The following is a 13910-nucleotide window of genomic DNA, read 5'->3' on the forward strand; positions in this document are numbered from 1 at the left end:
AGTGCATGCCTTGTTCTTGAGGCTATAAAAAGCTCCTGGTGGCTGGGATTCAGGTTTGGATTAGGAAGGGTGGGAGGGGAGGTTGGCAGGATAAATTTGGGCCAGGTTGTGAAAAATCTCACACATTGTCATATTTAAGAAGTCTGTCTGGGGGCACCTGGATGGCTCAGTGGTTAAGCATCTGCCTTCAGCTCAAGTCATGATCTTGGGGTCCTGGGATGAAGCCCCCAAGATCAAGCCCTGCATTGGGCTCCCTGCTCAGCAGGGTGCTTCTCCCTTTCCCTTTGCCTCTGCTCCCACTTCCGCTTTTTCTCTCTTTCTCTCAAATAAATAAACAAAAATAATCTTTTAAATAAGAAATATACCTGTGTATCTAATCAGCTTCTGAATTTTAAATGGAATATTATAACATGAAGCTGTTTTTTCTTGAGAATTTAATAGTAAGTGTCATCTTTTAGATTAATTAAATTGGCTCAGCCATTTTACATTTTAAAAATAAACACATTTTATATATTAAAACTATTAGAATAACATTTAACATCACTTTATTTTTTCCCCTAGAATTTCTCAGCTCCTGTCCTTTGCCACCACTCTTTGTTCCCAAGAATCTTCTACTCTTGGACTTCCAGATTTTCCTTTAGATAGTTTACCAGCTGCAGTTCAAATCCTGGTATGTATAAAATATATTAATGACTTGTATACCCAAATGTGGTGAAGAATATTTAAAAGTTAATCCTTGGGGATTAATCACTTCAGTTTGCCATGTCATATTCTTCTATAAATATTGTAAGACCTGCAATTAATTGGCTGTAGCACAGTAAACTGGACAGAGACCAGCAACATGTCCTGAGCCCTTAAAGAGCTTCCAGCCTTGGAGGAGGGAAGGTAGACGGCAACTCAGCTAAAAGTTCCACAGAGGGAAGGAGGACCCCACCTGAAGAGGCATGAAGAGCTTGCAGAGGCATATTGTAGTCTAAGCTGTGCCTCACACTTGCTCCTACCTGAGGCAGGGAGCTGGGACTTTCACCCTCAGGCACCAGGAGTCATTACTCAGTGGTCATTGCAAGGGACACAAATTTCCAGGCGCTAGCTGCTCTCGGCCTGTAGCAAAACTGGCTTCAGGAGTTCAAGAGCAGTCTTCTTTAAAAGGCCTGCAGCTGTTGGCTGTTGAAAGGGAAAGGTGAGAGATTCAGAAAGGATAAAAACAGATCTGAGATGTTTGGTGGAGCATTAACATTGTCCACTACAGTTTACCAGAGGTCATGAGAGCTGTGTCAGGAGTGGTGGAAATGCCCTCCATGCAGGAGGCACAGCACTTACAAAGGTGTTGAATCACAAAAGGACTTGGTATGTTTGAAGAATGCTGAGTTGTATTACTAGAGCAAGTGTGTATGGTGGAGAGAGAGAAGTTAGAACTTTATTGTCAAGTGTTTGGCATGGTGAGTGCAGCTTCTGGATTTTATGGGGTGAAAGAAGTGGCCCATGAGATATTAAGTGGATGAAGTGTATAGTAATCAGATATATGTTGGAGGATGATACCTCTGCTGGCAGGGAGGAGGGATGGGGAGAGCATGGTGGCATAAGGAGCAAACAGGAGAGATTCTGCTAAGGAGAGCATCATCCCAGGTAGTAGGAATACTACCAGGACAAGACATTTATTTTTAAACTGTTATTGCTATTCATTTATGTCTCCTGAGACTGAGTTAGGTTTTACAGGTATTGTTTACCCTGTTCTATATATTTAGAACAGCTTCCCTCTTCCTGTTTAGCATGTCTTTCACTTTTCCTTCTTTTTGTTTTTGCTTGGAACTTTTTATTTTTACAATTCTCAAATCTAAAAAAAAAAAAAATTCACAAATAGTAAAATGAACATCCGCAGTGCCTTCAACTAGAATCACCAATTTTTAGCATATTGCCACATTTGATTGCTTTTTCTTTTTTTTCTGAACCATTTAAAAATAAATTGTGGTCAGTATTCTTATAAACTTCAGTGTGCAACTTGTAAGAATTCTGTAGAATGTTCTTCTCATAACCAGAACTGTTAATCATACCCCTCATCATGTTAATAGTATTTCTATAATATCATCTAATAGACAACCTATACCGAAATTTCTCTAATTGTCCTTGTTAATAGACTTCTGAAAGTAGAGTGAACAGAATTGGGAAGACATTTTGATTTGGAAGAAAGTTTTTAGAGTTACAAGTACTTCTAACTTACAGTTAATAACTGTGAAGCTAAGTACATGTGAATGTGACTAACTCAGATTTGGAATAAAAGTGAAGGAGAAGCTACTTTGGGGTGAGTAGGGTAGGGAAATGTGTTCAGACTTCTAGTTTCAGATATGCTGAATGGGAGTCCATGGAAAATCTAAAGTCACATTGGGCAATTGAGAGTTCAAGTCTAGAGCTCAGGAAAGAGGTCAGGATCAGAGGCAGAGACAGAGACAGAGGTCAGGATCAGAGGCAGAGACATGGGAGCCATTAACAGATAGATGGCAGCTGAAAGGTGGGAGTGGGTGAGCTTACCCAGGGAAAGGGTGTGGAACAGGAAGAGAAGAGGAAGTAATGAGTATTTACTTGTGTAGTCTTCTAGAAAACATGAGAAACTTGTTGGTTATTGTTTATAGGCAATTTCAATGTCATATATGTATTTCAGATCAATTTTCTGTGATTATTTTAGATATTCCTCATTCCTATGCATTTTTGCTCCTAAATAGGATTCTTTTCCTATGATGTCAATCAAACATGCAATCCAGTGGCTTTACCCGTACACTATTTTACTGGGACATGAAGGGAAGATGGCTGTGGAAGGTGTTTTAAAAGTAAGTGTCTTATATTTTAACTAACTACTTGAATTTAAATTTAAAAAAATGCGTATCTGTTTCACTTTCCTTTCCTTTTCCATTGTCTCTTCTCCTCCTTTCTTTTCCCTTCTTCTCATTTCTCCCTTTTATCCCTTACTACTTTTCACTTTCCATCTTTTTTCCTTTCCTTTGCCTTCCCTTGCTTTTCCCTCTCTTTTCCAGGCATGAAGGCACGGGAATGGCAGTGATAGGGAAACAAGTACAGAAGTAGTTGGTGTGGCTGGGACATTAGCTACATTTAACAAATAAGTAAATCAATTGAGTGAATGAATATATTGAGGATTATAAGAGCTCTGTTTCTTACTGTTGAAATTAGAATTTATAAATATAGAAAGGAAGAGGGGAAGAAAGACTCCTGAGGTGTTAAATTGGAATTGGAGGAATTAGAATGAACTCATCTTTTTTTCAATATATCTAAACAGAGTAATAGATACAGTGTATTTGTGAATACAGACACATATTTTTTAGCTCTGTCCTCTAAGAACGCCTAAAATCTGACACTCCAGTGGCAATGATCATGCCAAGTGCTGAGACCTCGGTTTCTAAATACCACGCTCCTAGGACGTAGAGCTGGTTCAAGGCTCAGCACAGAGAAAGTACAAAATGAAATGAACCTGGATCATCTTACTGTACCAGAAAGTAAGGAAATGTTTCACAAATGATGTTGATATGCCAAAGTGACAGAGGAGCCAGCTTGAAGTGCCTTCTGTTGGCTAAAATGGAGGACAAGTTTAGCCTCAAAATAAACAATGGTAACAACTAATTATAAACCATCGAACAAAATAGGAGTCCCAAAATTCATATTGATCTAAGTGAATAAATAAATATAAGAGGGAGAAGAAAAATTTATTGAATGAATGCAAAAGGAATTATATAAACAGAAAACCACCATTTGGCAACCACCAGTGGTAGCTGATATAGGCAGGAGTCATCAAAGATTTTTTTTTTTTTTTCATCAAAGATTTTAAAGCTGGTGACTGGATGTTCTATGAAGAATAGGATAATGGGGCACCTGAGTGGTGCAGTCAGTTAAGCATCCAACTCTTGATTTCAGCTCAGGCCATAATCTCAGGGTCGTGAGATTGAGCCCCGCATCGTACTCCACACTCAGGGGGCCTCTGCTTGAGATTCTCTCTCTCCCCCCCACTAATGTTCTATCTCTTTTAAATAAATAAATAAATTAATAAATTAATAAATTAATAAATTAATAAATATCATTAAAAAAGAATAGGATGTTGATGTAATATAAGAATATCTCTTACCAAAATACTCAGTTGATTACAAAAGAAGAAAATGATCCTTTTTTGGTAAACAGCAACTTGACCAGGTGGAACAAACTGACATTGTGTCCCTCCTGAGTGTTGAGCTGAGAAGAGTTCAGCCTCATTTCAGGGACATTCTGGGTAAAGATTCATCTTATGAGTTTGGCCGTGAGAAAGTATGGTATAGACCTAGGTTGAGGGCCATCTTACCTAATGAAAGGCCTGTATTCTTCAGAATTCTCCAGTCCGTAAAAGACAAAAAAGCTAAAGAACTACTTCAGATTGAAAGAGACTAAAGAGATATGACAGCTAGATGCAACATGTGCCCTGCATTGGATTCTGGACCAGATAGGAAAAAGTGACGTTGTTGGCACAGTTGGTTAAACTTGAATACAGTCTGTGGATTGTATAATAGTGTTCTATTAAAATGATTTCCTGATCTGGAAGCTTATGTGGTGATTATGTTGTCCCGAGTTCTTATTTTAGGAAATATGAACTAGAATGTTTAGGGGTGATGAGGCATCATATCTGCAGCTTGCTCCTCAATGGTTCACAAAAATACCAATGATAATGGGTTTGGAGGTGCTGCTGGAGGGAGGAAGGAGGGAATAAATGTGCTACAATGGTAATCATTGAGAAATCTGAGTGAAGGCAAAAGAGACATTCTTCGAACAACTGTGTCCTGCAACTTTCCTGTAACTTTGAAGTTATTTCAAGATAAAACATTTTATAAAGTGAATGTTCACTACACCTTGTTTCAAAATAAATAAATTTAAAAAACAAATATAACTATATGACACTAAGGTAAAATTTATCTGCCTATAACTTAAATTATTAACTTGAAAAATGAGTCCTTTATATTAAACTATGGAAATTGTTATACACCTGTTATTAAAACTAATGAAACTCTTATTTTTTATCATATGTGGTTCATAATATATGGAGCATGATTTTCTTTCAAAATATGCATGGCATAGTTTCCTCATTGTATAGTTTAATGGTAGTGTTTTCTAAAGGACCAGTCATAATTTATAACAATATATTTAGACATGTTGACTCTTGGCAGAGATTTATTGACTTACCCAAATTAATTCCTTTTTATGAAAGATAGTTTTTGTTTTTCTTTGCACCTTGGATTAAGGAACAGGTTTCTTTTCTTTTTTTTTTTTTTTTAAATATTTTATTTATTATTTATTTATTTAAGTCACAGACAGAGAGAGAGAGAGGCAGAGACACAGGCAGAGAGAGAAGCAGGCTCCATGCACCAGGAGCCCGATGTGGGATTCGATCCCGGGTCTCCAGGATCGCGCCCTGGGCCAAAGGCAGGCGCCAAACCGCTGCGCCACCCAGGGATCCCAAGGAACAGGTTTCTAAGCAGTAGGTAGAACGTGAACACTAAGCTGTTGCCTGTATGTATAGGCCCTTCATTTTCTGGAGGCCAAGATTTTACCACCTTAAGCAAATGGAGTAGTATTTGTTTCTCCCTATCCCAAAATCTACAAAGGGACTACAGAAAGAAAAGTATTCTCTATGTAGCTAGTGATAGTGAGAAATCAGAAGTAGATTCTAGGTACTTTAGCAAGTTTTTTAAAACTAATAAAAAGCTCTTCCTTATAGATGCTAAGAAGTATATTTGGGGAAAGAATCTAAATTAGCATAATCTAAATATAACTATATAGTTTAAGTTGTATTCTAGGCACTGAAAAAACTAGAATTCATCTTTGATTTAACCAACATCTGAACTAAGTTGGCATTGGTCATTGAAATAGAGCATGTAGTGTTTAAGAAAGAGGCTGTGATTCCAGATGTGCTCCCTGGATGCCCATCAGCACAGTGCTCAGTGCCTGAGGAACAAGGGTAAATAGTCAGGGATGAAGAAAATGTCATGGCAAAGTCTGATAAAATGAAGCAATGTGGACTCTTTTGTGATACAACTGAGAGAAGATATTCAGTGCCTAGAAAATTCAGTTATAAACAAAGGTATTTATTTTTATAAGGAAGCCACTTTGATGTGTTTCTGATCTCTGATTTCAAAACTAGTTACACAAATTAGATTTCCAGTGAAGATGGTGGAGTAGGAAAATGCTAAGGGCATTTTGTCCCATGGATACAACTAGATAACACCCACATCAGTGTAAATAACCCAGAAAACAATCTAAAGATTGGCAGAGCAGACTCTCCACAGCTAAATATGGAGAAGAGGCCACATCAAAGTGGGTAGGAAAGGTGGAGATGTGATCAGGAGGTAAATGTACCTGGTGAACTGTCTGTGGGTGGGAGGGACACACTGGACTCAGAGGGGGGGAAAGTACAGGCTCTTAATACCAGGTCCCCCAGGTATGGAGACCTGGACTGGGAAGATGCATCTCTGTAACATTTGGCTTTGAAAACCAGAGTTGCTGAATTTTGTGAGTTCTTACAATTAGTGGGGCTTAACACCTGGCACTTTGAAAATCTATGGGCTGGGCTCTGGGAGGCTAATATCAGTCTGAGACCTACCCTTAAAAAGACAGCATAACAGTTGAAATACAACATAGAAATAGCAGTTTGAAAAATACTGAGGTAAATGGGAGGAAGATTTGATTACTAATTTCCGAGCATGTGGTGGAGAAACAGGGATCCTTGGGAGACTTCTCCAAGAAAAAAATGCTGGCAGGTACCATTTCTCTCCCCATCCCTCAGATGGACTACATGGACTAGTGTACATGGACTAATAGTGGACTACATGAACTAGTGTAGCACTAACACAACCTACCTAACTTGCTAACAGTGTGCCCTACCCCTGCATTCTGTGGACACATCCCCTCCAATACATCATGACCAGAGCACACCCAAAGTGATGCCATAAACCTGGCAGTGTGCAAACAGCTCCAACAGGTATGAGCACCTTGACAAAGTGACTCTTGCCCCGGACTGGCCCAAGGTGGCCCCAGATTGGTCCACTTACAACACAGGGATCAAATCCTGTCCACAACAGGGAAGGAGAGCTGTTGCAAATGACTGGATTGAAGGCAGAAGTGGCTCAGCCATAACAGTAGAATGCATGTAAGACACATGGAAGACACCCCTGAAGTGCCAGGTTCTGGTGAACAGGGGACTTTGCATTACAGAGCACTGTAGAACCTCCTCTTCTAAGGCCACTACTTTCAAGACCTGGAGATGTAGCTGACTGTCCTGACACACAGAAATAGATACAGGAGTTAGACAAAATGAGACAGAGGAATATTTCCCAAGTGAAAGAAAAGGAAAAATCACAGCAAAAGAGGTAAAATGAAAATAAGTAATATGCTTGGTAGAGATTTAAAGTAATGGTCATAAAGATACTCACTGGACTTTAGAAAACAGTGGAGGACCTCAGCGAGACCCTTACCAAAGGGATAGAAAACAAAAGAGAACCAATCAGAGTTAAAGAACTCAATAACTGAAATTAAAAATACATTAGGTGAATGGGACATCTGGGTGGCTCAGTGGTTGAGCATCTGCCTTGGCTCAGGTCATGATCCTGGGGTCCTGGGGTTGAATCCTGCATCAGGCTCCCTGTAGGGAGCCTGCTTCTCCCTCTGCCTCTCTCCTCTGTGTCTCTCATGAGTAAATAAGTAAAATATTTGAAAAAAAATAAATAAAAACACATTAGATGGAATAAATAATAGATTGGAAGAAACAGAAGAACATAGCTGCAGCTTGGAGGGCAGAATAATGGAAGGTAATCAAATGGAACAGGAGAGAGAAAAAAATAATAGAAAATGAAAATAGACTTAGGGAACTCAGCAACACCATCAGGCATAATAACATTTGCATTGTAGGGATCCCAGAAAGAGAAGAGGCAGAAAAGGGGGCAGAAAGTATATTTGAAGAGATAATAGCTGAAAACTTCTTGATCTGGGAAGAAAACAGAAACCTAGATCCAGGAGGCACAGAGAGCCCCCGGCAATATATTTAAAAACTTATCCACCACTATCAAGTGGGATTTATTCCTGGGATGCAAGGATGATTCAATATTCACAAATCAATCAATGTGATACATCATATCAATAAGAGAAAGAATAAAAAGCATATGATGATTTCAATAGAGAAAAAGCGTTTAACAAAGTACAAATCTGTTCATAATAAAAACCCTTAACTAACTGGGTTTAGAGGAAATATACCTGAATATAATAAGACTGTATATGAAAAACCCGTAGCTAACATCATGGTGAAAAATGGAGAACTTTTCCCCTAAGATCAGGAACATGACAAGGATGTCCACTTTTGCCACTTTTATTCAGCATAGTACTGGAAGACCTAGCCACAGCAATCAGACAACAAAAAGAAGCAAAAGGCATTCATATTGGTAAGGAAGAAGTAAAACTTTCACTATTTGCAGATGACATGATATTATATAGAGAAAATCCTAAAGGCTCCACCAAAAAACTGCTAGAACTGATGAATGAATTCAGTAATAAGCTCACAGGATAGAAAATCAATATCCAGAAATCCTTTACATATCTATATACTAATAATGAAGAAGCAGAAATAGAAATTAAGAAAATCCCATATACAGTTGCACCCAAAATCCAAAAAACCTGTACTCTGAAAACCATAGAACATTAATGAAAGAAATTGAAGGTGACACAAAGAAATGGAAAACATTTTCCGTGTTCATGTACTAGGAAAACAAATATTGTTAAAGTGTTCATACTACTCACAGTAATCTACAATTTATTTATTTATTTATTTTTTAAATTTATTTTTTATTGGTGTTCAATTTACCAACATACAGAATAACCCCCAGTGCCCGTCACCCATTCACTCCCACCCCCTGCCCTCCTCCCCTTCTGCCACCCCTAGTTCATTTCCCAGAGTTAGCAGTCTTTACGTTCCGTCTCCCTTTCTGATATTTCCCACACATTTCTTCTCCCTTCCCTTATATTCCCTTTCACTATTATTTATATTCCCCACATGAATGAGAACATATAATGTTTGTCCTTCTCCGACTGACTTACTTCACTCAGCATAATACCCTCCAGTTCCATCCACGTTGAAGCAAATGGTGGGTACTTGTCATTTCTAATAGCTGAGTAATATTCTATTGTATACATAAACCACATCTTCTTTATCCATTCATCTTTCGATGGACACCGAGGCTCCTTCCACAGTTTGGTTATTGTGGACATTGCTGCTATAAACATCGGGGTGCAGGTGTCCCTGCGTTTCATTGCATCTGTATCTTTGGGGTAAATCCCCAACAGTGCAATTGCTGGGTCGTAGGGCAGGTCTATTTTATTTTTTTTATTTTTTATTTATGATAGTCACAGAGAGAGAGAGAGAGAGGCAGAGACACAGGCAGAGGGAGAAGCAGGCTCCATGCACCAGGGAGCTTGACGTGGGATTCGATCCCGGGTCTCCAGGATCGCGCCCTGGGCCAACGGCAGGCACTAAACCGCTGCGCCACCCAGGGATCCCGGCAGGTCTATTTTTAACTCTTTGAGGAACCTCCACACAGTTTTCCAGAGTGGCTGCACCAGTTCACATTCCCACCAACAGTGTAAGAGGGTTCCCTTTTCTCTGCATCCTCTCCAACATTTGTGGTTTCCTGCCTTGTTAATTTGCCCCATTCTCACTGGTGTGAGGTGGGATCTCATTGTGGTTTTGATTTGTATTTCCCTGATGGCAAGTGATGCAGAGCATTTTCTCATGTGCATGTTGGCCATGTCTATGTCTTCCTCTGTGAGATTTCTCTTCATGTCTTTTGCCCATTTCATGATTGGATTGTTTGTTTCTTTGGTGTTGAGTTTAATAAGTTCTTTCTAGATCTTGGAAACTAGCCCTTTATCTGATACGTGATTTGCAAATATCTTCTCCCATTCTGTTGGTTGTCTTTTAGTTTTGTTGACTGTATCCTTTGCTGTGCAAAAGCTTCTTATCTTGATGAAGTCCCAATAGTTCATTTTTGCTTTTGTTTCTTTTGCCTTTATGGATGTATCTTGCAAGAAGTTACTGTGGCCGAGTTCAAAAAGGGTGTTGCCTGTATTCTTCTCTAGGATTTTGATGGAATCTTGTCTCACATTTAGATCTTTCATCCATTTTGAGTTTATCTTTGTGTATGGTACAAGAGAGTGTTCTAGTTTCATTCTTCATGTGGATGTCCAATTTTCCCAGCACCATTTATTGAAGAGACTGTCTTTCTTCCAATGGATAGTCTTTCCTCCTTTATCGAATATTAGTTGACCATAAAGTTCAGGGTCCACTTCTGGGTTCTCTATTCTGTTCCATTGATCTATGTGTCTATTTTTGTGCCAGTACAACACTGTCTTTGATGACCACAGCTTTGTAGTACAACCTGAAATCTGGCATTGTGATGCCCCCAGATATGGTTTTCTTTTTAAAAATTCCCCTGGCTATTCGGGGTCTTTTCTGATTCCACACAAATCTTAAATAATTTGTTCTCTCTGAAGAAAGTCCATGGTATTTTGATAGGGATTGCATTAAACGTGTATATTGCCCTGGGTAACATTGACATTTTCACAATATTAATTCTTCCAATCCATGAGCATGGAATATTTTTCCATCTCTTTGTGTCTTCCTCAATTTCTTTCAGAAGTGTTCTATAGTTTTGAGGGTATAGATCCTTTACAGCTTTGGTTAGGTTTATTCCTAGGTATCTTATGCTTTTGGGTGCAATTGTAAATGGGATTGACTCCTTAATTTCTCTTTCTTCAGTCTCATTGGTAGTGTATAGAAATGCCACTGATATCTGGGCATTGATTTTGTATCCTGCCACGTTACCAAATTGCTGTATGAGTTCTAGCAATCTTGGGGTGGAGGCTTTTGGGTTTTCTATGTAGAGTATCATGTCATCGGCGAAGAGGGAGAGTTTGGCTTCTTCTTTGCTAATTTGAATGCCTTTAATGTCTTTTTGTTGTCTGATTGCTGAGGCTAGAACTTCCAGTACTATGTTGAATAGTAGTGGTGAGAGTGGACATCCCTGTCTTGTTCCTGATCTTAGGGGAAGGCTCCCAGTGCTTCCCCATTGAGAATGATATTTGCTGTGGGCTTTTCGTAGATGGCTTTTAAGATGTCGAGGAATGTTCCCTCTATCCCTATACTCTGAAGAGTTTTGATCAGAAATGGATGCTGTATTTTGTCAAATGCTTTCTCTGCATCTAATGAGAGGATCATACGGTTCTTGGTTTTTCTCTTGCTGATATGATGAATCACATTGATTGTTTTACGGGTGTTGAACCAGCCTTGTGTCCCAGGGATAAATCCTACTTGGTCATGGTGAATAATTTTCTTAATGTACTGTTGGATCCTATTGGCCAGTATCTTGTTGAGAATTTTTGCATCCATGTTCATCAGGGATATTGGTCTGTAATTCTCCTTTTTGGTTGGGTCTTTGTCTGGTTTTGGAATTAAGGTGATGCTGGCCTCATAGAACAAATTTGGAAGTACTCCATCTCTTTCTATCTTTCCAAACAGCTTTAGGAGAATAGGTATGATTTCTTCTTTAAACGTTTGATAGAATTCCCCTGGGAAGCCATCTGGCCCTGGACTCTTCTGTCTTGGGAGGTTTTTGATGACTGCTTCAATTTCCTCCCTGGTTATTGGCCTGTTCAGGTTTTCTATTTCTTCCTGTTCCAGTTTTGGTAGTTTGTGGCTTTCTTCTAGATTGCCTAATGTATTGGCGTATAGCTGTTCATAATATGTTTTTAAAATCGTTTGTATTTTCTTGGTGTTGGTAGTGATCTCTCCTTTCTCATTCATGATTTTATTAATTTGAGTCTTCTCTCTCTTCTTTTTAATAAGGCTGGCTAATGGTTTATCTGTCTTATTAATTCTTTCAAAGAACCAACTCCTGGTTCTGTTGATCTGTTCCACAGTTTTTCTGGTCTCGATTTCGTTGAGTTCTGCTCGAATCTTTATTAACTCTCGTCTTTTCCTGGGTGTAGGTTCTATCTGCTGTTTTTTCTCTAGCTCCTTTATGTGTAAGGTTAGCTTTTGTATTTGAGTTCTTTCCAGTTTTTGAATGGATGCTTGTATTGCAATGTATTTCCCCCTTAGGACTGCTTTTGCTGCATCCCAAAGATTTTGAACAGTTGTATCTTCATTCTCATTAGTTTCCATGAATCTTTTTAATTCTTCCTTAATTTCCTGGTTGACCCTTTCATCTTTTAGCAGGATGGTCCTTAACCTCCACGTGTTTGAGGTCCTTCCAAACTTCTTGTTGTGATTTAGTTCTAATTTCAAGGCATTATGTCTGAGAATATGCAGGGGACGATCCCAATCTTTTGGTATGGGTTCAGACCTGATTTGTGACCCAGTATGTGGTCTCTTCTGGAGAAAGTTCTATGTGCACTTGAGAAGAATGTGTATTCAGTTGAGTTTGGATGTAAAGTTCTGTAGATACCTGTGAAATCCATCTGGTCCAGTGTATCATTTAAAGCTCTCTCGTTTCTTTGGAGATGTTGTGCTTAGAAGACCTATCAAGGGTAGAAAGAGCTAGATTGAAGTCACCAAGTATAAGTGTATTATTATCTAAGTAGTTCTTCACTTTGGTTATTAATTGATTTATATATTTGGCAGCTCCCACATTCGGGGCATATATATTGAGGATTGTTAAGTCCTCTTGTTGGATAGATCCTTTAAGTATGAGATAGTGTCCCTCTTCATCTCTCACTGCAGTCTTCAGGGTAAATTTTAGTTTATCTGATATAAGGATGGCTACCCCTGCTTTCTTTTGAGGACTATTCGAATGGTAAATGGTTCTCCAACCTTTTATTTTTAGGCTGTAGGTGTCCTTCTGTCTAAAATGAGTCTCTTGTAGACAGCAAATAGATGGGTCCTGCTTTTTTATCCAGTCTGAAACCCTGCGCCTTTTGATGGGGTCATTAAGCCCATTCACATTCAGAGTTACTATTGAGAGATATGAGTTTAGTGTCATCATGATATCTATTCAGTCCTTGTTTTTGTGGATTGTTCCACTGAACTTCTTCTTAAAGGGGAATTTTAAGAGTCCCCCTTAAAATTTCTTGCAGAGCTGGTTTGGAGGTCACATATTCTTTGAGTTCCTGCCTGTCTTGGAAGCTCTTTATCTCTCCTTCCATTTTGAATGAGAGCCTTGCTGGATAAAGGATTCTTGGTTGCATGTTCTTCTCATTTAGGACCCTGAATATATCCTGCCAGCCCTTTCTGGCCTGCCAGGTCTCTGTGGAGAGGTCTGCTGTTACCCTAATACTCCTCCCCATAAAAGTCAGGGATTTCTGGTCTCTTGCTGCTTTAAGGATCTTCTCTTTATCTTTGGAATTTGCAAGCTTCACTATTAAATGTCGAGGTGTTGAATGGTTTTTATTGATTTTAGGGGGGGATCTCTCTATTTCCTGGATCTGAATGCCTGTTTCCCTTCCCAGATTAGGAAAGTTTTCAGCTAGAATTTGTTCAAATACATATTCTGGCCCTCTGTCCCTTTTGGCGCCCTCGGGAACCCCAATTAAATGTAGGTTCTTCTTCCTCAGGCTGTCGTTTATTTCCCTTAATCTATCTTCATGGTCTTTTACTTGTTTGTCTCTTTTTTCCTCAGTTTCCCTCTTTGCCATCAACTTGTATTCTGTGTCAGTCACCCGTTCTTCCACCTCGTTAACCCTCGTCGTTAGGACTTCTAGTTTGGATTGCATCTCATTCAATTGATTTTTAATTTCTGCCTGATTAGCTCTAAATTCTGCAGTCATGAAGTCTCTTGAGTCCTTTATGCATTTTTCTAGAGCCACCAGTAGCTGTATAATAGTGCTTCTGAATTGGCTTTCTGACA

The 13910-nt window shown here is 39.0% G+C and overlaps 1 protein-coding gene across 2 annotated transcripts in view; it reads left to right on the forward strand.

Annotated features, from left to right (window-relative positions):
• VWA8 (von Willebrand factor A domain containing 8) overlaps positions 1-13910 on the forward strand; it is a 354557-nt gene that overhangs the window by 65658 nt on the left and 274989 nt on the right. For both annotated transcript variants that reach the window (XM_035704343.2, XM_049099336.1), the window contains 2 exons: positions 562-670; positions 2718-2822. In XM_035704343.2, coding sequence (XP_035560236.1) covers positions 562-670; positions 2718-2822 — 214 coding nt within the window. The remainder of the gene's footprint in view (positions 1-561; positions 671-2717; positions 2823-13910) is intronic.

This window comes from Canis lupus, chromosome 22 (genome assembly GCF_003254725.2).
Source record: "Canis lupus dingo isolate Sandy chromosome 22, ASM325472v2, whole genome shotgun sequence".
Lineage (NCBI taxonomy): Eukaryota > Metazoa > Chordata > Mammalia > Carnivora > Canidae > Canis > Canis lupus.